We start from the raw sequence: 26,255 nt of genomic DNA, 5'->3' as shown, positions 1-26,255 counted from the left end.
GGTGCACTGCAAGGTCCTGGTACAGTTTAGGGTCCCCAGTGAAGCTGAAGGGTCCCGGGACAGAACTGGGGACCCTGGCTATTCCAGTGCACAGGGCCAGGCAGGAAAACAGAGTTGCTGGCTACCAGAAGTGGGGTTCGAACCCACGCGGACACATGTCCATTGGATCTTAAGTCCAACGCCTTCACCACTCGGCCATTCTGGTGGTGCCCTGGGGCAATGTCACCCTCCAGGAGCTCTCCTTACCCTGTGGGGAGCCTGGGGCCAAGCTCACTTCTCCTGGGACCAAGCGCTGCCTCTGTCCTGCAGCAGCCTGGGGCTGCCAGGCATCTCATTCCATGATGTGCTGGGGCCTATCCTAGGGCTGACCTAGCATCTCCTTCCCATGGCGGGCTGTGGCTAACTCTGCATCCTTTGGAGCTGGCCAGTATGCCCTGGGGTCGACCTGGAAATCTCCTTCCCATGTTGCACTGAGGCTGACCTTATATCCCTTGGGATTGACCCATGTCCCCTGGGGCCAATCCAGCATGTCCTTTGCATGGTGATCTGGGGCTGATTCGGCATCCCTTGGGGCTGACCCGACTGCCTCAGCCTTTCCCCAGCAAAAGCAGCGACTCTGGTGGGACTCGAACCCACAACCTTTGAATGCCATCTGGTGCTGCTAGAAGTCCAACGCGCTCTCCATTGCGCCACAGAGCCACCTGTGGCCCCATATGGCCCTCTTTCCAGCCGGGACATCCCCCTCCCACCCTCTCCCCCGCCCCAGGGAGACCCTGTCCCTCCTCAGCACCCAAGAGTGGCCCTGATGTCAGAGGACACAGGGGCACCCACCATCACTAGGATGGGAATGCAACAGTATGTGTGTTGGGGGGAGTGGGGTGACATCCCCCATGTCACCCCCCCCCCCCAGCTGACATCCCAGGCCAGGGAGTACTCATCAGGTTGGCTCTATGGTGTAGGGGTTATCACATCTGCTTTACACGCAGAAGGCCCTGGGTTCGAGCCCCAGTGGAGCCACCCATGCCTCAGGGCTTATTATGCCCCCTGGGTTCCATTTTTGCCCCAGGGTATTTGCAGCAGGATGCATGTGGGTGGCTATGGGGTAGCCACCCCATCCCTCCCAGGGCAGGTCCAAAGCAGAGCCCCAAGGGACACCTGCCTCAAGGACTGTCCCCACCCCCCCTGTCCCCATCCCTGTCCCCACAAGAAAGGGTCTCCCATCCTCCCCCAAAGGAGGGCAGGGCTGCCCCATGGCCAGCCCCTTGGGGGGCTGCTGACACCAAGGGGTGCCCCCTCTGATCCACCACCCCCCTGAGCACAGACTGACGGGACCACACAGAGGGAGAAAAGGAGAGTGCTGGTTCCAGTAAGCCTTGAACTCAGGTCCTTCTGCATATAAAGCACATGTGATGACCCCTATGCCACAGAGCCCATGGGGGAAAGGGCCCTAAACTCCCTGGGGATTCCCATCCTGAGGCTGCTCCATGGTATCAGAGGTCCTGCCCCCATCCCCTCCAGTGACACCCCCCACACAGTGTCACCTCCCATTCTGGGATACCCTGGGTCTTTGTCCTACCCCTAGTAACATGCTCTAGGACCCTGCCAGGGGACATGTTTTGCCCTCCCCCCCCCCCCCCCGCCAGGGCTCATCCTGGCCCCTCCCAGACTTTTGCCCTGCCTCCTTAGGGATACACATCCCCACCCCAGCTGCCTGCTTCAGCACTCCCAGCCACCTACCCTGACTCTCACCGGGACCTGCCCTAGCGCTGCCTGGCCCTTGGGGCTGCTCAGTGCACGAGGCCCTAGGAGCATGGAGCAGCCCGGCAAGACCCCCACGAGCTGTGTTGCACCCAGGAGATTGACGGGCCCCTTGACCCCAGGGGCTCAGGCCTTGCCTGTGAGCAGCTTTTGGGCGCATGCAGCATCACATCCGACCTGGGGCACAGCCCACTCTGCCAGCCCCCGAGGCCTGCATCTTAACCACTGCCTATGGGTGAGCACTGTGGCCTGCCTGCACGCTGCCTGCACCCTGCATGAAACCTGCTTGCACACTGCTGCACCCTGTACAAACTCTGCCTGCACCCCGCCTGTGCCCTGCCAGTAACCTACTTGCACCCTGCCTGCACCCTGCCTGCACACTGCAAGATCCCCACCTGGAACGTCCGCACACTGCCTGCACCCTGCCCACACCTTGCCTGCAACATGCCTGCATCCTGCCAAGGACACCGGGCCATCCAGGGTGGCTGCGGAGACCCCCTTTTCCCCTCTTCCCCCCACCTACACAACCTCCCTCCCCCCCAACAACCAGCAGGCAGTTTCCTCCATGTCTGAATAAGGAGTTTTATTGGGTTTCACCTCACCCTCCCTGGCCCCTGCTGCTACCTCTGAGGGGATATTGGGGTGGGGGATGGGGGAGGGTCTCATGTCTGCCCTGCCTCTGGCTCCTGGATTTGGGCTCAGCTCCAATTGTTCACTCTGAACCCTAATGTTGGCCAGACAGGCTACGATGATCAACGCTCACCAGGCAGGGAGAATCTGGGGAGATGGGGACATGCCCAGATCTGCCGACCAGGACTGTGTAAAGGGTGTGGCTCAGCCCTGGGTCCCCTCCTCTCCCATGGCTTTGTTATCGAGAAGACAGCATCATGACAAACTCTGTGGGACGAGAGGAGAGGGAACAGTTAGGCAGATGCATGGCTGAGTTACCCCTGCAGTCCTCAGCCATCCCAGCCCCATCCCTCATCACACTCAGAGATTTTCCCCAAGAGCCATCAAGCCAGGGAGCTCTGGGGCTGCGAGGTGCCCCCTCACCATCAAAGTCCACATGGCCGTCCCCATTGAGGTCCACGTCCTGCAGAATTTCGTCCACCTCCTGTGCCTTGAGCTGTTCTCCTAGCAGCGCTGCAATGGCCTCCCGCATCTCTGTGCTGCTGATCTCCCCATCCCCGTTCACATCGAACTGCCAGCACCAGCAGGTTGGGGGGCCAGCCCCCTTCCCACAACCTCTTCACACATGGCCCTTCTGCCCCCACACCTGGCCTTCACCATCCTCTCCCTGTGGCCGTGGTCACCCTCATGGTTATGGTGCCCCCAGCAGTGGTCCTCCATGGTCTTCCCGTGGTTCTTGTCCCCTCCATGCCTGCGGTCACCCCCCTGGATGTGGTACCCCTGTGGCCATGGTCACCCTCATGGTCATGGTTCCCTCACAGTTGTGGTCCCCCAGCATGGTCTTCCCGTGGTTCTTGTCCCCTCTATGCCTATGGTCACCTGCCTGGATGTGTTCTCCCCATGGCTATGGTCTGCTGTGTGGCCATGGTTCCTCTACAGTCTTTCTGTGGTTGCGGACCTTGCTGACTGTGGTCTGCTCCCATGGCTGTGGTCCTCCCATGGTCTTGCTATGGCCAGGGTCCCCCCAAGTCTGCAGTCCCCCTGTAGCCTCCCCATGGCTGTGGCCTCCTCATGGTGGCTGTACCTCACGGAAGGCGATCTTGAGCTCCCGCACGCCCACCATGTGGGCTGTCTCCTCCCGCAGCTTTGGACCCATCATCTGCACAAAGTCCTCAAAGTCCACGCGGCCACCCACTGCACCATTGGAGAAGCATGGGCTCAGCATTGCCCCAGGGGCCCTCCATCCCCATGCCCCTGACCCTGTGCTCCCCACCTTTCAGGCCCCCACAGCCCTGTCCCCACGGCCCACCTGTGGCTTTGTCCCTTTGTTCCCATGCCCCAATCCCCGGTGGTGCTGCTCCCACAAGCTGTGTCCCCATGTCTTAGTCCCACCATGTCCCCTTTCCCTATCCCCATGTCCCAGCCCCGTGCCCTGCACCCCAGCCAGCCCTCTGCTCACTCCTCATCTTGATATGCTGCGAGATCTCGATGAGCTCCATCTCGGTGGGCATGTACCCGAGGGTGCGCATGCAAGCACCCAGGTCCTTGTAGCTGATGAAGCCATCCTGGTCTGTGTCAAACTCCTTGAAGGCATCCAGCAGCTCTGCCACACATGCACCCGCATGCACATGGACCACTGTCAACAATGAGTCCCTGTGCACCACCACGAATACCTCCCCATAGCATGCATCCCCATGGGATGTGTCTCCCTGACTCTGTGCCCCACGACAGACAAGCTGCCCCCTATGCCCATGGGCCAGCCCCATGGACACCCCAGGCACCCATTGCATGCTCTTACTCACCGTCCAGCTCCTCTGGGGACAGGTCCCGCTCCTGGATATGGGTGCACAAGGTAGGGCAGAGTGAGACCCCAACTCCCCATCCCCCACAAGCAAACAGCAGTGTCACCTTCATTAAGTGTGCACCAAAATTAACTCTGACAGAAGGGATTAGAGGGATTGGAGACAAATCCTTATTCGGCCCCTGCCATGCTCACGGCTGCACACCTGCACCCCCAGCCCAGCCTTGGACCAACCCTAGTGCCCCTCACCTTCCCCCCATAACCAGGGACCAGAGTGTTCCCATCTCTCTTCAGTGCCTCCTGACTCTCTCCCTGTGCCCAGGGATTAGAGTCTCCCCTCCCTCCCCAGCGCTCCCTGAACCCTGTACCCAGGGACCAGAGCATCCCCATCACTCCCTGGTGCCTTCCATTTCCCTCCATAACTGGGAACTGGAGCATCTCCATCCCTCCCCAGAGCCCCCCATCTCCCCCTGTAACAGGGGATCGGAGCATCCTCATCCTTCCTTGGTGCCTCCCATATCCCCTCCCTACCCGAGGACCAGAGCATCCCTGACCTCCCCCTTGCCCACGAGACACCTGTGCCCTGTGCCCTGCACCTTGCCGAAGACAGTGTTGAGGAAGGGTGAATATGCCTTGACAGCAGCAGCATGGGGGTCCCCAGGGCCTTTCTTGCTGTTCTTCCGCCCGTGGCTGCCATGCCGTGACTCAGAGACAGGGATCTTGGTTCCAGGATGGATGCTTTCCTCAGGGGTTTGGGGACTTTTCTCTCCTGCTTCCCTTTCTTTGCCCTTGCCGGAGGCCTCTGAGTCCTTGGGGACCCCCTTGTCAGTCAGGGTCTGAGTGCGTGGCATGGGGCCGGCGCCGGGGCCAGGCGTGCAGGCTGGCATGCAGCGGGAGCTGGGGTGGCCGGGCCTTAAGAAGGAGGCAGGGAAATCCTCTTACAGAGGGTCTCCGCAGTGTCATGGCCCTGGGGAGGACAAAGCTAATTAGCAGGGATTAGTGGCACGACCATCCGCGTCTTCATGCTCACACTGCAGCAGAGCCACCATCTGTGTCTCAGCAGATACATCCAATGGCCACAACTATGAAGCCCCCCTGGTCCCCATTTGACCACCACCCATGTCCCTGGCGCAGCATCCCTGGAGTCTGGCCGCTGTGGCTCTGCAGAAATAAGGACCGTCTCTGTCCCCACCATGCCACTGTAATAGTATCAGGCTGGTTCAGCATATGTTGCACAGGGCTGGGAGGGCTGCAGCAGGAAATGGGCACCTGCGCAGCAAGCCATGTCTGGGGCCAGCCAAGCCTCCCAGACATCAGCAGTATTGGGTCCAGAACTGCTCTTTCCATTGAGCATCTCCTGATGCCTGATAACAGGCAGCACTTCTTGTGGTCCCTACACCCTCTTCTTTACATCGCCTCACTCCATGCCAGCCCGGGGCTGGCTCCAGGCAGGGGGAACTGAGGCAGGGGCCCATTCCCACATATAGGGAACCCTTTCATGCTGGTCCCCACTATCCCCACTATCCTGACACTATCAAGGTAGGTCCTGCCATGCTCACCACCCTGGGTTGAGTGCTGACCAGGGTTTTTGAGTGCAGAGGGTCCCCTTGGGCACAGCAACAATGGGACATCCCAAAACAGAGGCAAGAGGAGGTAAACTGAGGCAGCCCTGGAGCAGCAACAGGTGAAAGACCGTGATAAGGATGGTGATCCCAGACATCCTGTCCAGGGACATTGGACCCTTGTTCAGAGAGTCTCCTGGCGATTGAGGGGCCCCAGGCATGCGGGGACAGGGTACCCTGGACAGGATCCCTGCTGTCCCTGTGCCCATCTGGGCTGTTCCACCAGGTGCCCCTCGCCATGCTCTTGAGCCTTTTCACCCCCTCTGCAGCATCCAGCACATTAGGTGATGGAGCTGGACAACGTCACACTGGACTTTGCCCTGCTGCCTGATGGTGAGCTCCCGTGGGACAGGCAACTGCTGGTGGCTTGTGCAGCACTGCGCCTGTCAACCAGCATGGTCACCATCTGGCTGATGGCCTGGTGCCTCTGGTGCAAGGGAGCTGGTTGTCTTCATCTTCAGCCTGGCTGCCTCTGACTTCCTCTTCCTCATCTTCCTCAGGGCTGCAGATCTGAATGGCAGCCCAGGGGAACCTGTGGACACTGGGCACACCACTATCCCACTTCCACAACTTTCTCTACGACATGGCTATTACAGCGGGCTCTTCCTGTTGGCCACCATCAGCCTAGACTGGTGCCTGTTGGTGCAGATGCCACTGCGGTACCAATGCTGGCAGCCAGAGGGCTTGCCAGCAGCGCCATGCATAGGCTCGTGGTTGATAGCATGCGCCTGCAGTGTGCTTGATGTGGTGCTGGTGGAGCTGGCACCTGGGGCAGTGTTATGCCGCCGCGAGTGGGGTGGCTGGGAAGCCCCGCTCTGTGGACTGGAGGTGCTGCTGGAAGGATTGCTGCCCTTTGGCCTCATTGCGGCCTGCCACAGGGCTGCCCTAGCATGCATCCTGAGGCATTGGCTAGCCTGGCCACCCACCTGCTTCCAGTGCATGGTCACAGCCATGCTAAGTGCCCACATGCTGCTCAGATTGCCCTTCCAGTTGGTGCACAATGTGTATCTGGTGACAGTCGACCATGGTGCCTACCTCCTCTACTTCATGGGGTTAGCCTTCAACCTCAACAGCTGCCTCAACTCCTTCTTCTACATCTTCCTTGGCTCCAACACTAGTGCCCACCTGGTGCATGGGATACACACTGTCCTTGCCCATGTGCCATCCCTTCCCCTTGCCCATGTGCCAGCAGCTATCCTCACCCATGTGCCACTCATGGTCCTAAACAATATACCACCTGTGGTCCTTCACCCATGTGCCATCCACTGTCCTCTCCTGCCCATCAGCCCCTGAGCCCATGGACTACCTCACGGCATTCCTGTGAGGTACCACACACTGTGTCCCCAGCTGGAGAGGGCTATGCCACGCATCCCACTTTTCCACATTGTGTCCCTAGCCGGAAGGGCTGTGCCACAAGCCTCACGTGCCCCTGCTCTGTCCCCCTGCACAGTTGCTGCATCCCAGTGCTCATGTGTCCCACTGCCCCTCCTGTGTCCAGTGTCCCCATGTCCCTAGTGTGCCCCGGTGCCACAGTGTGTCCTGCAGTGCTGACATCCCGCTGTGTCCTTGGTGCTTTGGTGTCCCGGTGCTCCGATGCCCCCCGAGTTCCCGTTCTCCCGGTGTGTCCCGGTGCCCCGCTGTGCCCGGGTGTCCCGATGGCCCCGGTGCCCCCGGTCCCGCAGTATGCCCCCGCACCCCCGCTGCCCTCGCCACCCCCCAACTGCCGCAATGCGCAGGCGCGGGCGGCGCGCCCTCCTCCCCGGCAGCGCCCGCGGCAGCACCGTGCGCAGACCCACAGTGCGCAGGCGCGGGCTACGCGGGGCGGGGCAGTGTCACTCACTTCCTGCCCGGCCATACCGGTAACGGCTCCGGCAGAGGTCCCGGACCGGCTCCGCCAGCCCCGCTCCGCCAGGCTCGGGCCCAGCCTGGCCCGGCCCGGCCCGGCCTGGCCTGCTGGTGAGTGCAGGGCTGGAGCCGCCGCGCTGGGGTGCCCCAGCCCGGGGGTGCTGCGGCTTCGTCGCGCGCGGCGGCGCGTCTCACGGCTCGGCCGACCCGAGCGGGGCAGCCCCGGGGTAGCTCCCGGCCCGCCGGGGCCAGTGCTGGCCCCAATCCTGTCCTTAGGGGATGAGCCTGCTCCCCGTCCCCATTCCCGTTGGGGCGAGCTCCTCCCGGGGAGGGGGGAGGCAGTCCTCGTTGCCATCTCCAGTGGGTGATTCCCTTCCCGGGGGAATGATCCACATCACCACCCACCGTGGGGCGATGCCATCGCCTCCCTGGGGCGGCGATCTCTTCCTCGTCCCCATCTCCCGCAGGCCGATCCTGTCTCCATCCCCTCCCGGGGGGGTGATTCCTGTCCCCATCCCCTGTGGGGTGATCCCATCCCCTCCTGGAGCCCCTCTTACGTCGCCCAGGCGGGGCAGGGAGCGGTTTATTTGCCCAGTCGGCCACAGGGCAGGTGCCAGCCCAGCTTCCCGCTCTTGCAGGGAGCGGCAGAGCAGGTGCCCTTTACCCTGGGGCACAGGACAGGACAGACCCCCCCACCTCCACAGCAATGCTCTGGCCACCTCCTGCACCCAGAAATGCTCCCAGGCAGGGGCGGGTGGGAGCTCATTTGGCCAGTGGGGAAGGGGGATGTTCTCCTTCCTTAGCCCCAGGGCTGGGTGCCCTGTGTCACCTTCCCTGCAGCAGGGAGCACCCTCAGTGAGCACGTCCTAACTAAGCCGTCCTTGCTGGCTAAGTCCTCTGCCCCATGTCCATGCCCTGGCTGTGCTGTGTTTGCCACCAGGGCTATTGTGTGACCAGGGCTTGCTCCCCTCCTGGCCATGCCACGATTTAACTGACCGCGCAGCCACAACGTTTGTGGTGTCAGGCTCTGCCACATGGCTCTGTGGCCATCCTAGTGGTTGTGGTGTGTCTGATTCCCATGCCGGGGTGCGCCCCAGCCATGTCGTTCCGCAAGGTGGTACGTCAGAGCAAGTTCCGGCATGTTTTCGGGCAGCCGGTGAAGACAGAACAGTGCTACGATGACATCCGCGTGTCCCGGGTTACCTGGGACAGCACCTTCTGTGCCGTCAACCCTGCTTTCGTGGCCATCATTGTGGAAGCCAGTGGTGGGGGCGCCTTCCTTGTCCTGCCCCTGCACAAGGTACTGGGCTGAGAATGGTACTGCTCATGACACCAGCATGGGGCCGAGCTTTGGTGATGTGGGTAAAGGAAGCAGGGTTTGTTTTGGACAGTGCCTCTCTCTGTCTCACTGTCCCCAGACCGGACGCATTGACAAGTCATACCCCACGGTATGTGGGCACACAGGCCCTGTTCTCGACATAGACTGGTGCCCCCACAATGACCACGTCATTGCCAGTGGCTCGGAGGACTGCACTGTCATGGTGAGGGGCTTGGTGGGGGGACTTGGAGGCTGTGGGCACAGCTGGGTGCCCTGCCTGCACCTGCACCTACCACCCTCTCTGTCCCCACAGGTCTGGCAGATCCCTGAGAATGGACTCAACCAGCCTCTGACAGAGCCCGTGGTGGTGCTGGAAGGGCATTCAAAGCGCGTGGGCATCGTCACATGGCACCCCACTGCCCGCAATGTCCTGCTCAGTGCAGGTACCTCGGGAAGCAGGGATGTGGCGAGGGCGCAGAAGTCATGGGTTGCCCGCAGCCAAGCTGTGCCCATACCCATGCCCCTGCTCCTGCCCAGGGTGCGACAACGTGGTGCTGATCTGGAATGTTGGCACGTCGGAGGAGCTGTACCGCCTCGACGGGCTGCACCCTGACCTCATCTACAGTGTCAGCTGGAGCCGCGATGGCGCCCGCTTCTGCACTGCCTGCAAGGACAAGAGTGTGCGGGTCATCGACCCCCGCCGGGGCACTGTTGTGGTGGTGAGAGCCTGTGGCACTGGCCTGCCCAGACCCTGACCCTGTCCCCAGGGTGCCATTCTACCTGTGTCCCTGCCTGTTTCCCCAGGTTACTCTCCTGTCTTTTTCCCTGCCTGTGTCCCCAGGGTGCTATCCTGCCCTGGCCCTGCCCATGTCCCCAGAGTGCCTATCCTAACCTCTGTCTCCAGGAGAGCCCTCGTGGCCCTTCCTGTGTCCCTGGGGGTTCCCTGGCCCTCCTCCCCTGTTCCGTGTCCCTGGGGTGTCCTCTGGCCCTCCCCGCTGTTGCATGTCCCCAAGGTGCCTGCTGACCCTATGTCCTGTACCCAGGCCTATGTCCCCAGAGTGACTATCCTAACCTGTGTCCCCATGTGCGCTCCCATGGCCCTTCCTGTGTCCCTGGGGGTTCCCTGGCCCTCCTCACCTGTTCCATGTCCCTGGGGTGTCCTCTGGCCCTCCCCGCTGTTGCGTGTCCCCAAGGTGCCTGCTGACCCTATGCCCTGTACCCAGGAGAAGGAGCGGGCACACGAGGGGGCACGGCCCATGCGGGCCATCTTCCTGGCTGATGGCAAGATCTTCACCACCGGCTTCAGCCGCATGAGTGAGCGGCAGCTGGCGTTGTGGGACCTGGTGAGGGCTGCACCTGTAGGGTGTCCATGGGGCTGGGTTTAGGGGCGGGACAAGGGCAGAGGGCACCCACGGGGCTGGGCTGGTGGAGGCACGGGGTGCTTGTAGGGGTGAAGGCAAGGGGCAGCCATAGGGCTGGGGTAGGGGCCTAGGGTGCCTGTAGGGCCTGGCACCCCATGAGGAGCCTGAGGACATAGCTTAGGTGGGTGTATCCTTCAGTGGGTGGGGTTTGGAGGGGGGGTGGGGCCTGCCATGCTTTTAGTCTCTGTTTGGCTGCGTGTCTTGAGAGTGGGGTCTTGGGAAGGTGTGGCCACATGTGGGAAGAGCTAGCTGGTGGCCCTTCATGTGCAGGGCTTCTTGATTGGCTCTCTTGGTGAAATGGGTGGAGTGGAGGGGATGGGCATATCCATGCGGGTGGGGGCCAGGCTGGGTCCAGCCCCCGGGGGGGGGCCGTGTCTCAGCAGGGGATGAGGCTCTGTATAGCTCACACCTGACCCTGGCAGGAGAACCTGGAGGAGCCCATGGGGCTACAGGAGCTGGACTCAAGTAATGGGGCCCTGCTGCCCTTCTACGACCCTGACACCAATGTGGTCTACGTGTGTGGCAAGGTAGGGCCCCTGCAGTGCTGACTGCGCCCCTGCCCAGCCCCTCTGTCCCCCTCTAACAGTCATGCACCCAGGGCGATTCGAGCATCCGATACTTTGAGATCACAGAGGAGCCGCCCTACATCCACTTCCTCAACACCTTCACCAGCAAGGAGCCACAGCGGGGCATGGGTTGGATGCCCAAGCGTGGGCTGGATGTCAGCAAGTGTGAGATTGCCAGGTGGGCCTGGGATGGCCACGCAAGTCATGGGCCTGAGGTGGGAGCAAGGAAGGTCCGTTTGGTCCCCCTGACCTCCCTCCACCTCCCTGGACAGGTTTTATAAGCTGCACGAGCGCAAGTGTGAGCCCATCATCATGACAGTGCCAAGGAAGGTGAGCAAGGCATTGGGTGGGGGGCCCTAGGGGCTCTTCTCAATGATTGCAGCAGACCCTTGGCTACCTTGCTCTACCTTGGAAGCTCTATTTGGTAGAAGAGAGAGCTGAGTGCTGGGAGGGGATAGTGTGCGTTGGGAGGATGCGTCATTGGTCTGGTGATGCTGGGGCGGGTAGGGGTACCCAGGCAGGGCAGGACAGCTGGGTGGGTACCCAGGAGGATGGGGTGGGACAGAGTGGTAGCATCCAGGGGGATCAGTAGTGAGACGGGGGTACCTAGGCAGGCTAGGCAGGATGCTGGGAGTACCTGGGCAGACTTCCCTGACTGGTGCGGCGGGGCGCAGTCGGACCTTTTCCAGGACGACCTATACCCTGACACGGCAGGCCCCGAGGCAGCCATGGAGGCAGAGGAGTGGGTGGCAGGGCAGACGGCAGGGCCGGTGCTCGTCTCCCTGCGCCAGGCCTACATGCCCAGCAAGCAGCGGGACCTCAAGGTGAGCCGCAGGAACGTGCTCAACGAGGGACGCCCTTCGGTGGCTCCTGCCGTGCCATCAACTGCTGCCGCTTCCCCCGCTGCTGCTGCACCCGCCCGCCTCAGTGCCCCGCCAGCCCTAGGCACTGCCACCGCTGGCTCCACGGTACGCTGAGGGAGAGACTGACTGGGGCAGCGCTGGGTGCGGACGGGGCAGGTGGATGAGGCTGTGGTAGGGGCAGAGCTAGGTACGAGTGGGGTGATGACGGTGGGGGTGGTGGGCGAGCTGGGGCAGGGGTGGGACTGAGTATGGGCAAGGTGAGGCTGGTGGGTGGAGCTATACTGGGGCGGGGCTGGGGCGGGGCAGGGCTATTGGGGATGGCACTGGTGGGGGGGGTTCTGGCAGGGGAGGGGCAGGGGGGACAGTGGTGGGAGTGGGGCAGAGGGGGGTGGTGGGTGGGGTGGGGGCGGGGCAGAGAGGTGGTGGGTGGGGCGGTGGCGGGGCAGTGGAGGTGGTGGGACAGTGGTGGTGGCAGGGGCAGGGCAGAGGGGGGTTGAGGTGGGACAGTGGCAGGGGGCGTGGCGGGGGCGGGGCAGAGGGGGTGGTGGGGGGGAGAGTGGTGGGGGCGGGGCAGGGGGGTGGTGAGTGGGATGGGGCGGGACAGAGTGGGGTGGTGAGTGGGACAGTGGCAGGGGGAGTGGTGGGGGCGGGGCAGGGGGTGGGTGGGACTGGCAGGGGGTGAGGCAGAGGGGGGTGGTGGGTGGGACAGTGGTGGGGGCGGGGGCAGGGCAGAGGGGGGTGGGTGGGATAGTGGGGGCGGGGCAGAGGGGAGTGGGTGAGATAGGGGCAGGGTGGGGGTGGGGCAGAGGGGGGTGGGTGGGACAGTGGCAGGGGGCAGGGTGGGGGCAGGGCAGAGGGGGTGGGTGGGATAGTGGCGGGGAGCAGGGTGGGGGCGGGGCAGAGGGGGTGGGTGGGACAGGGGCGGGGCAGAGGGGGGTGGTGGTTGGGCTGGGGCAGGTGTGGGGCAGAGGAGGTGGTGGGTGGGACAGTGGTGGAGGCGGGGCAGAGGGGGTGGTGGGTGGGACAGTGGTGAAGGCGGGGCAGAGGGGGGTGGTGGGCGGGGCAGAGGGGGGTGGTGGGTGGGACAGTGGCAGGGGGCGGGGCAGAGGGGGTGGTGGGTGGGACAGTGGTGGAGGCGGGGCAGAGGGGGTGGTGGGTGGGACGTGGCGGGGTCGGGGCAGGGGGGTGGGGTGGGGCGGGGCAGGGGGGTGGGACAGGGGCGGGACAGAGTGGGGTGGTGGGTGGGATTGGGGCGGGGCGGGCAGAGGGGAGGTGGGTGGGACGGGGGCGGGGCGGGGCAGAGGGGAGGTGGGTGGGACAGTGGCCGGGGCGGGGGCGGGGCTGAGCACCGTGCCCCCGCAGGCGGGCGGGCGGCTGGAGGAGGTGCTGCAGGAGGTGGCCGCCCTACGCCTGCTGGTGACAGAGCAGGGCCAGCGCATCTCCCGCCTCGAGGAGCAGCTAAGCCGCCTTGAGAACGGCCACGTCTAGGGCGGCCGGGGCCCAGGCCGCTGCCCCGATACTCCCACCCCCTTCGGGGACCCCAGCATGCCGCAGGGACCACAGCCAGGACCATAGCTCTGCCCACAGCCCCCCAGTGCTGTCCAGACCTCCCAGGGACCCCAGCCCTGTCCTCTGACCCTCTGGTACCATGCCTGGGGGCTCCTTCCTGCTGCTGGGCCCCCTTGTTCTGTACGGCTGACCAAACCCCCACCTCCCCTTTTCCTGTGGCAGCTTCCCCCATCACCCCCATTGCCTTACTGGGTGCTGCCCTTGGCTGTGCCCCCCAAATCATGGACCCCCGTTAACTGCCCCCTCAGGATGGGGGCATCATTCTAGGATCAAACACTATATGCCCTGCCCTCTGCCCCCCATTTCCCTGTGGGGTTGTGGGGTCTTCTACCCCTCCTATGGGGCATGGCATTATCTGCTCCATGCCAATGGGAGCATGTCCCTCCCTGTATTTTGGGGGGTTCCTCCCCTCATCTCATTTCCTCTCCCCTTCCCATTATGCAGGGTCAAAATCTATATTTTCACTCCAAATAAAGGTCTTTATAAGAAAGATGTTTACTGAGTAGGGGGGCTGGGGACAGCCCAGGGGCATTAGGCACTGCAAGGGTTACAGGGGTTCGCTATGGAGGCAGAGCTCACTAGGGGGGGCTGGAGGCCTCAAGCCCCTGTGTGTCAGAGCATGTGTATGTCTCCATCCCACAGTAGGATGAGGAGGGGCCAGTCCCTTCACAGCCCCCCCTAGGCAAGGGAGGCAGGAAGGCACAACGGTCACGGGCACCTGCTCTCGCCTTGGGCAGGAAATGGTGTGGGTGGTGGGGATGACAGAGAGGGGGAAGGCTGACACCCAGGATGGCTGCTGGTCTCCCCAGTTGGAGCCTAGGCCTAGGGCTCCCCATCCTGGCTGGGGTGGGGACACAGGACTCTCTCCCATTCCCTCAGCCTGGCTAGGGCCCGATTGCAGGTTGCCACAACTATAACACATCACCTCACACCCCTGGTTTGCCCAGATGCCTTTCGGGTAGGCGGGCAGCACCCATCCTCTACCCCCCCCCCCCCCCCCACTGATGCATCCGCTGTACGTCAGGCCGGAAATGCTGGGGAGGGCCTCCCCCCAGCACAGCTCCTGCAGCACCAGGACTTGCTCTAGCAGCACCCAGCAATGGTGAGGACCCTGAAAGCAGGGTGGTAAGAGGGGGTCCAGGGTCTGGGAGGGGATGAGGGATCATGGGATGAGGCTGGAGGGTTGTTCTCCAAGAATAGGACTGTAAAGGCAGAGGGGAGCGGGAATGCTTCCAATGCACTTCCTGCCCCCTAAGGAGCCCCTGGGGGTGGGGAGGGGGGGCAGTGAGCAGCATTTCATGACTCCTCCAAATTCTTCACCTTCCCCCTGCCCTTCTGCCCCCGGGGCAGGGGGAGGCTGTGCCATTGCTATCTGATGTACAAGTCTGTGGGGGCAGCACTATGGGGCTGTGTAGGCTTTAAGGCCTTTGCTATGGGGCTGTGCAGGTGCTATGGGCTATGGGGGTGGGGGGCATGCAGGTACATCGGTCTCTGTGAGTCCAGGCAGAGCTATGAGACCAGGGCAGGGGCTACAGGGCTGGGTGGGGCAAGGCAGAGGGGTTGCACAAGGTTATGGGCTGAGCCAATGCTTCTAGAGCTGCTGGTAGCGGGGGGGGGGGGGGGGCAAATCGGGGCAGGCACTGTGCAGCTGTGTGGGACATCGCAGCATCATGGTGTGCATGAGTGATGGGATGTGCACAACTACAGGCCTTTGCAGGCGTAGCTAGAAGGGATGGGGGGGAACTGTATACTTGCCATGGGGTGTGTGGGGGGGTGAACTACACAGGATTGTGGCACTGTACCAGTGCATGGGGCTGTGCAGAGTAGACTTTGCCAGGCTGCAGGACTGTGCAGGCACTGTGGGGCTGTGTGGGGGCAGCAAGCTCAGCCCCTCTTCCCCTGTGCCTGCAAGTGCTGCAGCCGTCCACCGACCGCAGCTTCCTGTCAGAGAGGGGCTGGCAAGGGTACCTGTTTGAGCGTGACACTGGGTGGGGGTGGGTGGCAGCAGGAGCCACTTTGCATGTTGCTGTGCCCCTGTCCCCTCAGTCCCCCTGCACTTTGTCCCCGGGGCCTGCCTCTCGTTCCGGGATGGGGAAGCTGTCACCATGCAGGGAAACCCCACGGCCTGGATTGGCTGGGAAGAGCTGCGCGCAGCGCCAAGCCACCTGACCTGTGACCACTGTCCCACAGGCTACAATGCAGCGGTGCCCACGACCCCCCGGGCTGGTGCTGCTGGCGCTGCCAGGGCTGGTAGCTGCCTCAGAGCCAACAGCCAGCTACAGCGACCGGTCCGTGGGGACCCTGCTGTGCATCCTGCTGTGCCTGGCTGTGGGGCTGGCCCTGGCCTGGCACCATCTCTGCCGCCTCTCTGCTGGGCGCTACCACCCCCGGTCCCTGGGCCAACGGGCACTGGCGCTGCTGCAGGGCTGCTGGAGGTGCCTGCAGGGCTGTGGCCGACCCGGGGCACAGGGCCTGGATAGAGCCAGGAATGAGGCGGGGATCCCCTGCAACGAGGAGGAGCTGATGCCATGGCCCCAGGACCAGCACCGGCAGAATGAGGACAATGAAGAGGAGGAGGAGGGGGAGGAGGAAGAGGTGGCCACAGCAGCCCTGGGCATGGAGGCAGACCCAGGCCCGGAGCCCGCGGACCCAGAGGAGAGCCCCCCATCCTTGGGGAAGCCAGCGGGGGGCAGTGCCGAGGCCCTGCTCAGCGACCTCCATGCCTTCTCAGGGACAGCCGCCTGGGGGGACACACGGCCCCATGTCACCGCCCTCTGAGGCCAAGCAGGGCATGGCCAGGGGGACACCCTGCTTGCGGGGTCCTCCAGTCCCAGGGGATGCCTTACCCCTGGGGAAACCCTGCCCAGGGTGATGCCCTGCCCCATCATATGCCGAACCCCAGACCCTGCTGTGCCCCCACCCTGGGCACCTGCCCCCTACCCCCAGCAGAGGCTCCTTGCTGGCTGCGCAGGTGCAGTGACCCGCCAATAAAAGAGCAGATCTGCCCTTCTGTGGCCCCCCACTTCTGTGGGCTCAAAGGGAGGGGGCTCAGAGGAAGGGGCGTGGTTTGAGAAAAGGGGGTGGGGCCTGGGGGCAGGGCCTGCACTTGGGGGCCTAGTCCCTCGCCCCCCTCCTCCAGCACCTCTAAGCAGCTGCCTCTTGCACCCACCCCGCCCAGGACAGGGCCACCCACAACTGATCAAAGTCCTTTAATTGGCACAGATCCAGCAGCAGGGCAGGGGCATCTCCAGCCCACGCTCCCCACCCTGGTGGGGAAACTCAGCACCATGGGGCTTTGCCCGCACCACGGGGAGGGGGGATATGCCCCCCCTCCAAAAAAAAAGATTGGCAGCAGTGAGTGTGGGGCACATTACCAGCCCCCTGAGGCACATCCTCCCCCTGCACCCCTTGCCAGCACAAGCAGCTCTGAGGGGTACCTGCTTGGTCCCATGGCAGGTACCGGGCCCTCCACTGCAGGGCCAGACCCAGGCCCAGGGCTTCACCTCCTTCACCTGGGTCATGTGCCCCCACCCTGTCCTCAGCCTCCCCCCCTGCCCTCCCCTACCTGGGCACCCGGCCCCGGCCCCCTTTCTGCTTCTTGGCACCAGCTGCTGTCTTGATGGGCAGTGGGGCCGTGCTCTCGGGTGGAGGGGGCAGGCTGGGCCCCAGCTCCATGGACTCCACCGTGGCGCTGGCCTTGAAGGGCTCGAAGGGAGAGAACTTCATGGGGCTGCGGGAGGACAGGGGGGTGAGCAAGGGTACTCCCCTGCTACAGTCCCACAGAGGTGGTTCCCCTGCCTGCCAGAATAAGTCGGAGGGGCTGGCAATGGGCAGCCAGTGCCCATAGGGCAAAGCCAAGAACCTAGGGGCAGTCCCTACAAAACTCCAGCCCTGGATTCATTCTCTCTGCCTCCTGGCGCCTACCCTAATGCCCTGGAGCCCACCACCCCCCGTGCCCCCATCAGCCTCACCCTAAAAGCCCCCCAGTTGCCCACTCCACCATGCCCACCCTCAGCTGTCCCCCAGGTCACCCTTCCATGTCCCCTGGTACCTGACAGGGGTGCGGGGGCTGCTGTTGAGGTGCCGGGGTGAGCGCACCTTGGGCTGGAAGGAGAACCCCTCCTTGATACTCTCCAACACTGATGGGGCCACGTATGTGAAGCCCTGTGGGGAACGGGGGTGTCAGGGAGGGTGCTGAGGCCCTGTCCCTTTGTCTGAAGGGGTGGGGCCTCTTGAAGGCCCCACCCCTTTGCCCGAGGGAGGCAGGGCCACCCCACACCCCATCCCCTCACCAGGAAAGCCTGGTTGGCGCTCTCACTGATGGCTGCATCGTCGGGGCTGTCAATGGGTGTCTGGTGGGTGAAGCGGGTGTCAAACTGGCTCACATCCTCCTCTGACTGCTGCAGGGGGGCAGGGCATGGGTGCCATAGCAGAGGGGCCTCTCCCAGATGCCTGGGTCCCACAGGTACTCCACAAAAACATACCTCTGACGCCTTGGGTCCCATACCCTCCCCGGTCCCTGGACACCTGGGTCCCCATCAGCTGTGATCCCCTGACCCTCCAAGCCCCCAGAGCAGCTCCCTGGCTCCCTGCGCCCAAGTGGCCCCCAATGCCCCATGGCAGTGCCCTGGCTCCCGGGGGCCCCAGCTATACCAGGCAGGGCTTGAAGGGGGGGTCAAGCTTGCGGGCCAGGAGGTCATCCCAGTTGATGTGGCGGAAGAAGGGCTGCTTCTGCAGGCATTGGGGATGGGGGCATTAGGCCTAGCACCAGCTCTACTGCCCACCCCTGCCTGCCCTGCCCATACCTGCACATCAGCTGCATCACCGGGACCCCCCCCAACCCGCTGGCTGGGGTTTCGTTTGAGGAACTGGGAGGAAAGAGGAACAGTTAGGGACAAAGAGCAGGACCCAACAACTACCTGCAGGGTTGGGACCTGAGGTCTGGCACCTACCTTCTTGAGTAGGTCTCGGGCATCAGGTGTCAGGTAGGGCGGTAGCACCAGCTTGCCTTTGAGGATTTTGTCAATGGTTTTCTTGCGGTTCTCACCTGTGAAGGGGGGCTGCAATAAACAGGAAATGATGAGCAAGAAATGGGGCAGGCACCACAACAAGGTGTCAGGCCAGGATCCAATCTGAAGCCAGGGGCTCACCTCCCTGCATCACACCTGCTAGGGACTTGTCACCCTGTCCCACGCACCTCCTGCCTTCATTCCCAGGCACAGTAGCCTCCATGGGTCCCCTCCAGGCACCTCCTGCCCCCCTCCCTCAGCACAGCTGGTGCTGTGGGTCCCTGTGGCCCCCCAGGACACCTTGAAGGTAACGAGTATGACTTGCCGATCCTGTGAGCATGTCGTACATCAGGGCACCCAGGCTCCACCAGTCCACAGCCCGGTTGTGCCCACTGCGGACCAGGATCTCCGGGGCCCTGATGGGGAGCACAGATGGGAGCCCTGAGCTGCTGGGCTGGGCTGGGCCATGCCCCACAGCATGGGCCTCCTGTGGCACAGCACATCCCCCAGGGGTGTACCAGGGCTCACATGTACTCAATGGTGCCACAGAAGGTGTGTGTGACAGCCCCATCATGGATCGACTCTTTGCACAGCCCAAAGTCCGTCAGCTTGATGTGGCCTGTGGGAGGTCGTGGAGGAATGAGAGCTGGCCCAGGGGCTGCTGGCAGGCCCTGGCCACGTGGCCACCCCTGGCTGGCACTGCTGCCCACCTTGGCTGTTGAGCATGATGTTCTCTGGCTTGAGGTCTCTGTAGATGATGCCATTGGAGTGCAGGTGGCCCAGCGCCAATGTGATTTCGCTAAGGTAGAAACTGTGGCACAGGCACTGAGCAGTGCCTGGGGGATACCAGGATGGGCAGCCCCTGGGGGCCCTGCAAGGGGGCATCCCAGCACCCTTTTCTATCCCCCAGCCCACATCAGCAGCACAGCTCACCCCTTCCTCAGTTTCCCCTCCCATGTCAGGAGCAGGAGGGTGTACAAGACCTCCCTCCTGCCACATGGGGCAGCCAGGGTGCCCAGGGGATACAGAACCAGCCTTACCAGGCAGTGTCCTCTAAAAAGATGCCCTCTCTCTCAAGTTGCATGAAAAGTTCTCCACCTGCAAAACAAGGCAGAAATGGGCCATGTGAGCCATTGCAGACAATAGCACCCCCAAATCCCTGCTGCCAGGCACTGTGGGGCCCTGTCCACTCTGCCAGGGTTGCAACAAAGCAGGTCTTGGCTGGCACCAGCTACCCCTCACCCCCAGCCCTCACTGCAGAAGAGGCACTGGGTGGGGGCTGTGGTGCCCGGGGTGCCCTGTGCCCATACCGCTGAGGCACTCCAGGATGAGATAGAGCTTGCCACCCGTCTGGAAGGCGTACATGAGGTCAACGATGAAGGGGTGCTTGACAGCCTCCAAGATGTTCCTCTCAGCCCGCGTGTGCGCTGTATCCTTGGCATTGCAGGCAATCTTGGCCTGGGGGGATGGAGAAGTGGTGAGCGAGGGCACACCAGACAGCACAAGGGGGACGGGGGTGCGTTACCTTCTTCAGGACCTTCATGGCAAAGATCTTGCCCATGTTGGTGCCCTGCACTTTGCGGACCTGGAATACCTGCAATGATGATTGAGGGAGCTTGGGCCACAGCTGTGCAGAGACGCCCCCCAAGTAGCCTAAAACCACAGAATTAAAGAATGGTTGAGGTTAGAAATGACCTTTAAAGACCATCTAGTCCTGCTCCAGTAGGGTCACTTAGAACACGTTGCCCAGGATTGTGTCCTGATGGCTTTTGAATATTTCCAAGGAGAGGACTCCACAACTTCTCTGGGCAACCTATTCCAGTGCTCTGTCACTATCATAGGAAAGTTTTCTTCACATTCAGAGTGTCCCATGTTTCAGTTTGTGCCTGTTACCTCTCATCCTATTGCTGGACACCACTGAAAAGAGTCTGCCCCCCTCCCTTCAGATACTCATACACACCGACAAAATCCCCTTCTAATCTTCTCTTCTCCAGGCTGAACAGGCCCAGCTCTTGCAGCCTTTCTTCATATGAGAGATGCTCCAGCCCCTTCACCATCTTAGTAGCTCTCTGCTGGACTCACTGCAGTAACTCCATGTCTCTCTTGTACTGGGGAGCCCAGAACTGCACACAGTACTTCAGGTGTAGCCTCACCAGGGCCAAGTAGATGGAGAGGTTCACCCCCCTCAACCTGCTAGAAACACTTTTCCTAATGCACCGCAATATACCATTGGCCTTCTCGGCCACAAGGGCACATTGCTGGCTCGTGGATAACTTCCTGATCTCATAGAGATCCTTCTCCTCAGAGATGCTTTCTAGTAGGTCAGCCTCCAGCCTGTACTGGTGCTTGGGGTTATTCCTCCCTAGGTGCAGGACCCTGCACTTGCTGAACTTCCTGAGGTTTCTCTCCACCCAACTCTCCAGCCTGTCCAGGTCTCTCTGAACAGCAGCACAGCCTTCCGGTGTGTCAGCCACTCCTCCCAGCTTGGTATCATCAGCAAACTTGCTGCAGGTGCACTCTATCCCTTCATGCAGGTCATTGATGAGTAAGTTGAACAAGACTGGCCCCAGTACTGACCCCTGGGGGACACCACTAGCTACAGGCCTCCACCTAGACTGCACCATTAACAACAACTCTTTGAGCTCTGCCTTTAGACAGTTCTCAATCCACCTCACTGTCTGCTCATCTAACCAACACTTCTTGAGCTTGCCTATGAGGATATTACAGCGGACAGCACTGAAAGCTTTCCTCAAGTCAAGGCAGACAACATCCATTGCTCTCTCCTCATCTATCCAGCCAGTTATTCCATCACAGAGGCTCTCGGGTTGGTTAAATCTTCTTATACCCTATGAAGGGCTACTAGTCCTAGCTAGACTACATGTTCTATAATGCACAGCTGCCTCTGGACCCTTCCTGCAGCTAAGGAGGGAGCCACACTGCATGGTGGGAGATGAGGTCTGCAAAGGGGGTGCTCATGCCCACAGAGGAGTTGCAGCCCCCTTACCTCTCACAAGCTGCAGCACATCATGAGAAACACCACCCATTTGTAAAGCACCCGTCCCGACCCCCAAGCTTGCGTCACCTTGCCGTAGCCACCCTTGCCCAGGACGCGGAGCAGCTCAAAGCAGTGTGGACCAATGTGCTCGGGGCCGTTGTTGACACTGCACTCCGAGATCTCAATCTCCTCGTAGTGCCCCACAGGCCTGGTTGGGGGGGAAATGAGGCTAAGTGGGGCCAGCCATGGCTTCCACCTCAGGCAAGCAGCATCCCTGCGCCAGCCTTGATAGGGCCTGCTATGCCCACCCTGGTGTCTCTGCACTTACTCCAGGCCACTCCCTCGCGGCTCCAGCTCCATTTCCTAGGGGAGGAAGCAGCAATTAGCAGTGCCCAGCGGCTGGAGGGGCACAGGGACCTGGGCAGGCTGCAAAGAAGGGCAACCAGGAAGGGTGCCTATGGCAGGCAAGGTGCCGATAGTAGGGTGGGTGCCCACGGCAGGCAGGCCGGGGCAAATTGCCAGCATGCTGCATGTTGACTAAGCTGGATATTTTTGGGCTGAGCCACAGCCCTGCCCAGCAGGTCCCTCCCTATGCCCAGCTTGCTGAGCACCAAACCTAGCACTGCCCTGGTCCCCAGTAGCCCCAGTCCTTCCCCCGCCAGCCCATCCTTGCCCCGCTGTCCCCATATGACCCCAGCTCCCCCATCCCCATCTCATTCCCATCCCTACTCCCCCTATCTCCAGTAGGTTCCAATCCCCCTCATCCCCACCCTTATATTCCCTGTCCCCAGCTGGTTCCTGTCCCCCTCACCCCCAGCAAGTCCCCATCCCTGTACCAGCGTCCCTCTTAGGTCCCAGCTCCTCTCATTGCTAGCCCATCTAGCTGATCCCCCTACCCATCCTGCCATCCCCAGCTGGTCCCCCTCACCCCCAGTCCATGTCCCCATTCCCTATTCCTAGCCCATCCATGCCTCTGCTGCCAGCAGGGCTCAGTGTACCTCACCCCCATTCCCCATCCCCAGATCGTCCCAGTCCTTCAGTGGCCCTGGTCCCCAGCACTCACAGCCAGTCCAGATACCCAGCCCCCTCACCTTCAGCTGGTCCATATCCCCATTCCCCATTCTCAACCGGTCTCTGTTCCCATCCCCTTCACTCCAGCAGGTCTCAGTCCTCCTCATCACTAACTTCTCCCCTATCCCTGTCTCCAGCAGGTCCCAGTCCTACCCATCATCAGCCAGCCCATGTACCCCTCCCATAGTCCCCAGTAGGCCTCATCCTGTTCCCAGCTGGTCCATGTCCCTGTCCCCCCTCATCCCTAGCTGGTCTATATCCATGTCCCCAGCTGATCCTGGACCACCTCACCCCCAGCCTGTCCCCATCTCTGCCCCCCTCTCTGCCAGCAGGTACACGTCCCTGTCTCCCATCCCCAGCAGGTCACTAAGCACTTGTCTTCAGCCAGTCCACCACCCTGTACCCCGTGTCCCAGCTAGTCTATGTCCCTGTCCTCCATGCGCCCAGGCAGTCCATGTCCCCCGTCCTCTCGCCTCCAACCAGTCCATGTCCCCTGATCCCTCACCCCCCACCGGTCCATGTCCCCCGATCCCTCACCTCCAGCCAGTCCATGTCCCCCAGATTCCTCACCCCCAGCCGGTCTACGTCTCCCTATCTCTCATCCCCAGCCGGTCCATGTCCCTGACCGCAGCCAGTGCGTGCCCCAATCCCAGCCGGTACCCCAGCCCTGGCACCCCGGCGCCCCGGCACGGTGTTCCCGGCTGTATTCCTCTCCCGGTCCCCCTACCCCGTCCCACCCCGTGTCCGTGCCTGGCCCCGTCCCCCACGGCGGTCGCACGGTGCCGCTGCCCCCGGGCCGCTGCCCCCGCTCACGGCGCCCAGCTCGAGCTCGTCCCCGTCGCTGCCCTCCTCCGTCTCCAGGTCGATGTCGAACACCCCGGCCATGACGCCGCCGCACAGCGATCCCCCGCGAGCCGGGCCCGCCTGCTTGCCCGCGTCACTGCCGCGCCGCGCCGCGCGCCCCTCGCGTCACTGCCGCGCCGCGCGCGCGCGCGCTCCCCGCGATACTGGGGAAGACCCCACGGCACCCCAGCCGGCCGCCCGGGCCGCGCGGGACACGCTGGGAGGCGAGGGGCGGCCGCGCGGGGGGCGGAGTCCGGCCGCGGGCGGGCGGTGCAGGCCTGCCTGGGCGTTGTTGGCCCGGCCCTGCTGCAGACCCCGGGGCTCGGCCAGCTGACCCACGTCCCCGCTCGCTGTGCCCAAGCAGTCTCTGCCCGTGTCAGCAGTAGGGCCCACTTCCTCTCGTCCTCTTCCCCACTGTCCCCTGTCCCCATAGCCAAGTCCAGGTCCTCAACTGTCTCACCCCAAGCTGGTCTGTGTCCCCATGGCCCTCACCTCCAGCAGGTCCCAGTCCACTCATCACTAACCTGTCCCCCTCCTCATGCCCAGCAAGTACTGGTCCCGCCTACCACCAGCCATTTCGCGTCCTTGTCCCAAAGTCCCCAGCAGGTTCCCATGCCATCACCAGCTGGTCCGTGTCCACATCTGCTCCTTGTGCCTCTCTTCCCCAGCTGGTCCACATCCCTGCCCTCTGTCCCTAGCACGCCACTGGGTGCTCATCTCCAGCCAGTCCACATTCCTGTCCCCTCAGCCCCAGCCAGTCCATGTACTTGTCCCCCTGCCCCCTGTTAGTCTATGTCCCCATCCCCAGCCCATCCTCGTCTCCCTCACCCCCAGACTTTCCCCATCCTTGTCACCCTCACCACGAGCTGGTCCCTGCCCCCCTCATCCCCAGCCAGTCTATGTCCCCATCCCTTGTCCTAGCAGGTCCATGTCCCTGTCCCCCTCATCCCTAGCTGGTCTATATCCATGTCCCCAGCTGATCCTGGACCACCTCACCCCAGCCTGTCCCCATCTCTGCCCTCCTCTCTCCCAGCACCCCTCTCTGTGCACCTGACTTCAGCTGGTCCACATCCCCATCCCATGGCCTTAGACGGTCCATGTCCACATCCCCCTGACCCACAGCCAGTCCATGTCCCTGTTCTGCAGTCCCCAGCTGGTTCTTGTCCCCAACTGGTTCCTGTCCCCATCCTCACTGAGCTGTTTTGGGCTGTGCTGGGTGGTACCAGGCTGCATTGGATTGTACCAGGCTTTGACAGGCTACTGGGCTGTTCTGGACTGTGATGCTGAGCTTTTTGGGGCTGTACAGGACTTTTCCAGGTGGTACTGGGCTGTGTTGGGCATTGTTGTGTTGTGCCAGGTGAGATGAGGCTTTCCAAGACTTTGTTGGGCTTTGCCAGGCTGTGCTGGGCTTTTCAGGGGCTTTGTTGTTTTTGGGGGGCTTTGTTGCACTGTTCTGGGCTGTGCCGGGCTATGCTGGCCTTGTTTGGGCTGTGCCAGGCTGTTTCAATCTGCCATGCTGTGCTGCGCTTCCCTGGGTTGTTCCGAGCTGTGCTGTGCTGGGCTTTTTCAGGAGGTGCTGGGCTTTTTAAGGTTGTGCTGTGCAATGTAGGGCTGTGTCATGCTGTGCTGGGTTTTGGGGGGCTGGGTTTTGGGGGCTAAGCTGGGCTTTTTTCAGGCTGGACTGGGTTTTTGAGGGCTGAACCAGGCCTTTCAGGCTGTGTTAGGCTTTTTCAGGTTGTGCTGGGCTTTTGGGATCTGTTCCAGGCTGGACTGGGTTGTGTTAGCAGCTTTTCTGGGCTGCTTTGGACTTATGGGGGATTATTCAGGGCTGTGCATGGCTATTTTGGGCTCTTTGGGGGCTCTTTAGGGCTGTTCCGGGCCATGCTGGCCTTTTTTTTTTCACAGAATCACAGAATGATTGAGGTTGTAAGGGACCTCTGGGGATCATCTAATCCACACACACACACACACACACACACACACACACCCTGCTCCAGCTGGGTCACCTAGAGCACATTGGAAAGGACTGTGTCTAGGTGGCTTTTGAGTATCTCCAAGGGAGACTCCACAACTTCTCTGGGCAACCTGTACTAAGTGCTCAGTCACCCTCAAAGGAAAGAAGGTTTTTCCTCATGTTCAGACAGAGCGTCCCATGTTTTAGTTTGTGCCCATTGCCTCTCATCCTTTTGCTGGTGTAAGGGTAAGGCAGGGGTACTGTCTGGACCCCTGGCAGGAACAGATACACAAACACAAGACACATTATGGTTGATACTGAGTGTTTATTACCTCTGCGTCTAAGCAAGGGTTCCCCAGTAGTTTCCCAAAAAAGCACAGGAGAATCCAAGGCACTGCTGAGCATTGGTCCATGGTGAGGAACACTGCGGGGGGGGGGGGGGGAGGCACTATAAGAGATTTTTATGTATTATACACGTGCACAGTACATTTATTGACCTCATCACTAATCTCGATTCAAAGCCCAGGTATAGCACCACCCTGGCACGGGCCCAGCCATGTGACTGTGGCTATGGGTCCACATGCTTTGTTGATACTCCTTTTCCCACAGAATGGTTTGACTAGTTTCCATCACCTATCTCCTCAAAATTCTTCCACATTTTCCCATACACTCCACCCCCGCAGTGGAAAGCTAGTTACAGGCTGTCCCAAATTTCAAAAGAGTGTGGGGCATGGGAGCAAGAGAGCTGATAAAGCAACAAAATCAAAACATAACGTAAAACAAAGCAAAAGATAAACAAGAGTCCTCCTTGTGTGAGCCATCCTGTTAGGGAGCCAAACCAATTAGCCAGCCATCTCCATTGTTCTGCTGGATATGTTGGATAACATCTTGCAAGCAGCTGATATAATTCTCAATAAACGCCATCAGTGATGTTAAAACAGCACATCCCAGCAAAATCATGACATCCATGGTTATGTCACAGTAGGAAAT

General features: G+C 61.8%; 4 protein-coding genes and 3 non-coding genes across 15 annotated transcripts; 3 read left to right on the top strand and 4 right to left on the bottom strand.

Annotated features, from left to right (window-relative positions):
- Positions 1 to 122: 122 nt before the first annotated feature.
- Positions 123 to 205, bottom strand: TRNAL-UAA (transfer RNA leucine (anticodon UAA)). Its single transcript has one exon. It is a non-coding gene; the product is annotated as a tRNA-Leu (tRNA).
- Positions 206 to 611: 406 nt separating this feature from the next.
- TRNAR-UCU (transfer RNA arginine (anticodon UCU)) lies at positions 612 to 699 on the bottom strand. The gene is given in 2 exon segments: positions 612 to 647; positions 663 to 699. It is a non-coding gene; the product is annotated as a tRNA-Arg (tRNA).
- Positions 700 to 944: 245 nt separating this feature from the next.
- On the top strand, positions 945 to 1,017 carry TRNAV-UAC (transfer RNA valine (anticodon UAC)). The gene has a single exon. It is a non-coding gene; the product is annotated as a tRNA-Val (tRNA).
- Positions 1,018 to 2,389: 1,372 nt separating this feature from the next.
- Positions 2,390 to 5,040, bottom strand: CABP4 (calcium binding protein 4). Its single transcript, XM_062577282.1, has 6 exons — positions 4,786 to 5,040; positions 4,191 to 4,221; positions 3,848 to 3,991; positions 3,473 to 3,582; positions 2,812 to 2,959; positions 2,390 to 2,655 (listed from the first exon to the last, which is right to left on the bottom strand). The coding sequence occupies exons 1-6, from the start codon at positions 5,038 to 5,040 to the stop codon at positions 2,627 to 2,629; spliced, it is 717 nt and encodes a 238-aa protein (XP_062433266.1). The 3' UTR covers positions 2,390 to 2,626.
- A 2,606-nt stretch (positions 5,041 to 7,646) lies between these two features.
- On the top strand, positions 7,647 to 13,883 carry CORO1B (coronin 1B). 3 transcript variants are annotated; one of them, XM_062578065.1, is made up of 11 exons: positions 7,647 to 7,767; positions 8,754 to 8,956; positions 9,075 to 9,197; positions 9,288 to 9,417; positions 9,512 to 9,693; positions 10,198 to 10,317; positions 10,818 to 10,922; positions 10,994 to 11,139; positions 11,234 to 11,291; positions 11,636 to 11,929; positions 13,187 to 13,883. In XM_062578065.1, exons 2-11 carry the CDS (start codon positions 8,756 to 8,758, stop codon positions 13,310 to 13,312), a joined length of 1,485 nt encoding a protein of 494 aa, XP_062434049.1. In that variant the 5' UTR covers positions 7,647 to 7,767; positions 8,754 to 8,755; the 3' UTR covers positions 13,313 to 13,883. The 3 variants fall into 3 exon arrangements, with proteins under 3 accessions (XP_062434049.1, XP_062434050.1, XP_062434051.1); XM_062578066.1 differs by lacking the exon at positions 9,075 to 9,197; XM_062578067.1 differs by lacking the exons at positions 8,754 to 8,956; positions 9,075 to 9,197 and having other exon boundaries at positions 7,699 to 7,767.
- A 506-nt stretch (positions 13,884 to 14,389) lies between these two features.
- PTPRCAP (protein tyrosine phosphatase receptor type C associated protein) lies at positions 14,390 to 16,403 on the top strand. The gene is made up of 2 exons (XM_062578078.1): positions 14,390 to 14,495; positions 15,584 to 16,403. The coding sequence occupies exons 1-2, from the start codon at positions 14,493 to 14,495 to the stop codon at positions 16,169 to 16,171; spliced, it is 591 nt and encodes a 196-aa protein (XP_062434062.1). The 5' UTR covers positions 14,390 to 14,492; the 3' UTR covers positions 16,172 to 16,403.
- Positions 16,404 to 16,586: 183 nt separating this feature from the next.
- On the bottom strand, positions 16,587 to 23,396 carry RPS6KB2 (ribosomal protein S6 kinase B2). 7 transcript variants are annotated; one of them, XM_062578068.1, is made up of 15 exons: positions 23,282 to 23,396; positions 21,726 to 21,760; positions 21,485 to 21,605; positions 19,928 to 19,996; positions 19,713 to 19,860; positions 19,443 to 19,500; positions 19,113 to 19,213; positions 18,931 to 19,021; positions 18,728 to 18,818; positions 18,346 to 18,453; positions 18,199 to 18,261; positions 18,047 to 18,124; positions 17,686 to 17,793; positions 17,445 to 17,557; positions 16,587 to 17,123 (listed from the first exon to the last, which is right to left on the bottom strand). In XM_062578068.1, the coding sequence occupies exons 1-15, from the start codon at positions 23,351 to 23,353 to the stop codon at positions 16,955 to 16,957; spliced, it is 1,425 nt and encodes a 474-aa protein (XP_062434052.1). In that variant the 5' UTR covers positions 23,354 to 23,396; the 3' UTR covers positions 16,587 to 16,954. The 7 variants fall into 7 exon arrangements, with proteins under 7 accessions (XP_062434052.1, XP_062434053.1, XP_062434054.1 ...); XM_062578069.1 differs by having other exon boundaries at positions 17,686 to 17,790; XM_062578070.1 differs by having other exon boundaries at positions 17,686 to 17,745.
- Between the last annotated feature and the right edge of the window lie 2,859 nt (positions 23,397 to 26,255).

The sequence above is a fragment of the Rhea pennata genome, chromosome 5, assembly GCF_028389875.1.
Source record: "Rhea pennata isolate bPtePen1 chromosome 5, bPtePen1.pri, whole genome shotgun sequence".
NCBI lineage: Eukaryota > Metazoa > Chordata > Aves > Rheiformes > Rheidae > Rhea > Rhea pennata.
The sequence above is the reverse complement of the archived record's forward strand: the minus strand, read 5'-3'. Positions and strand labels throughout refer to the sequence as shown.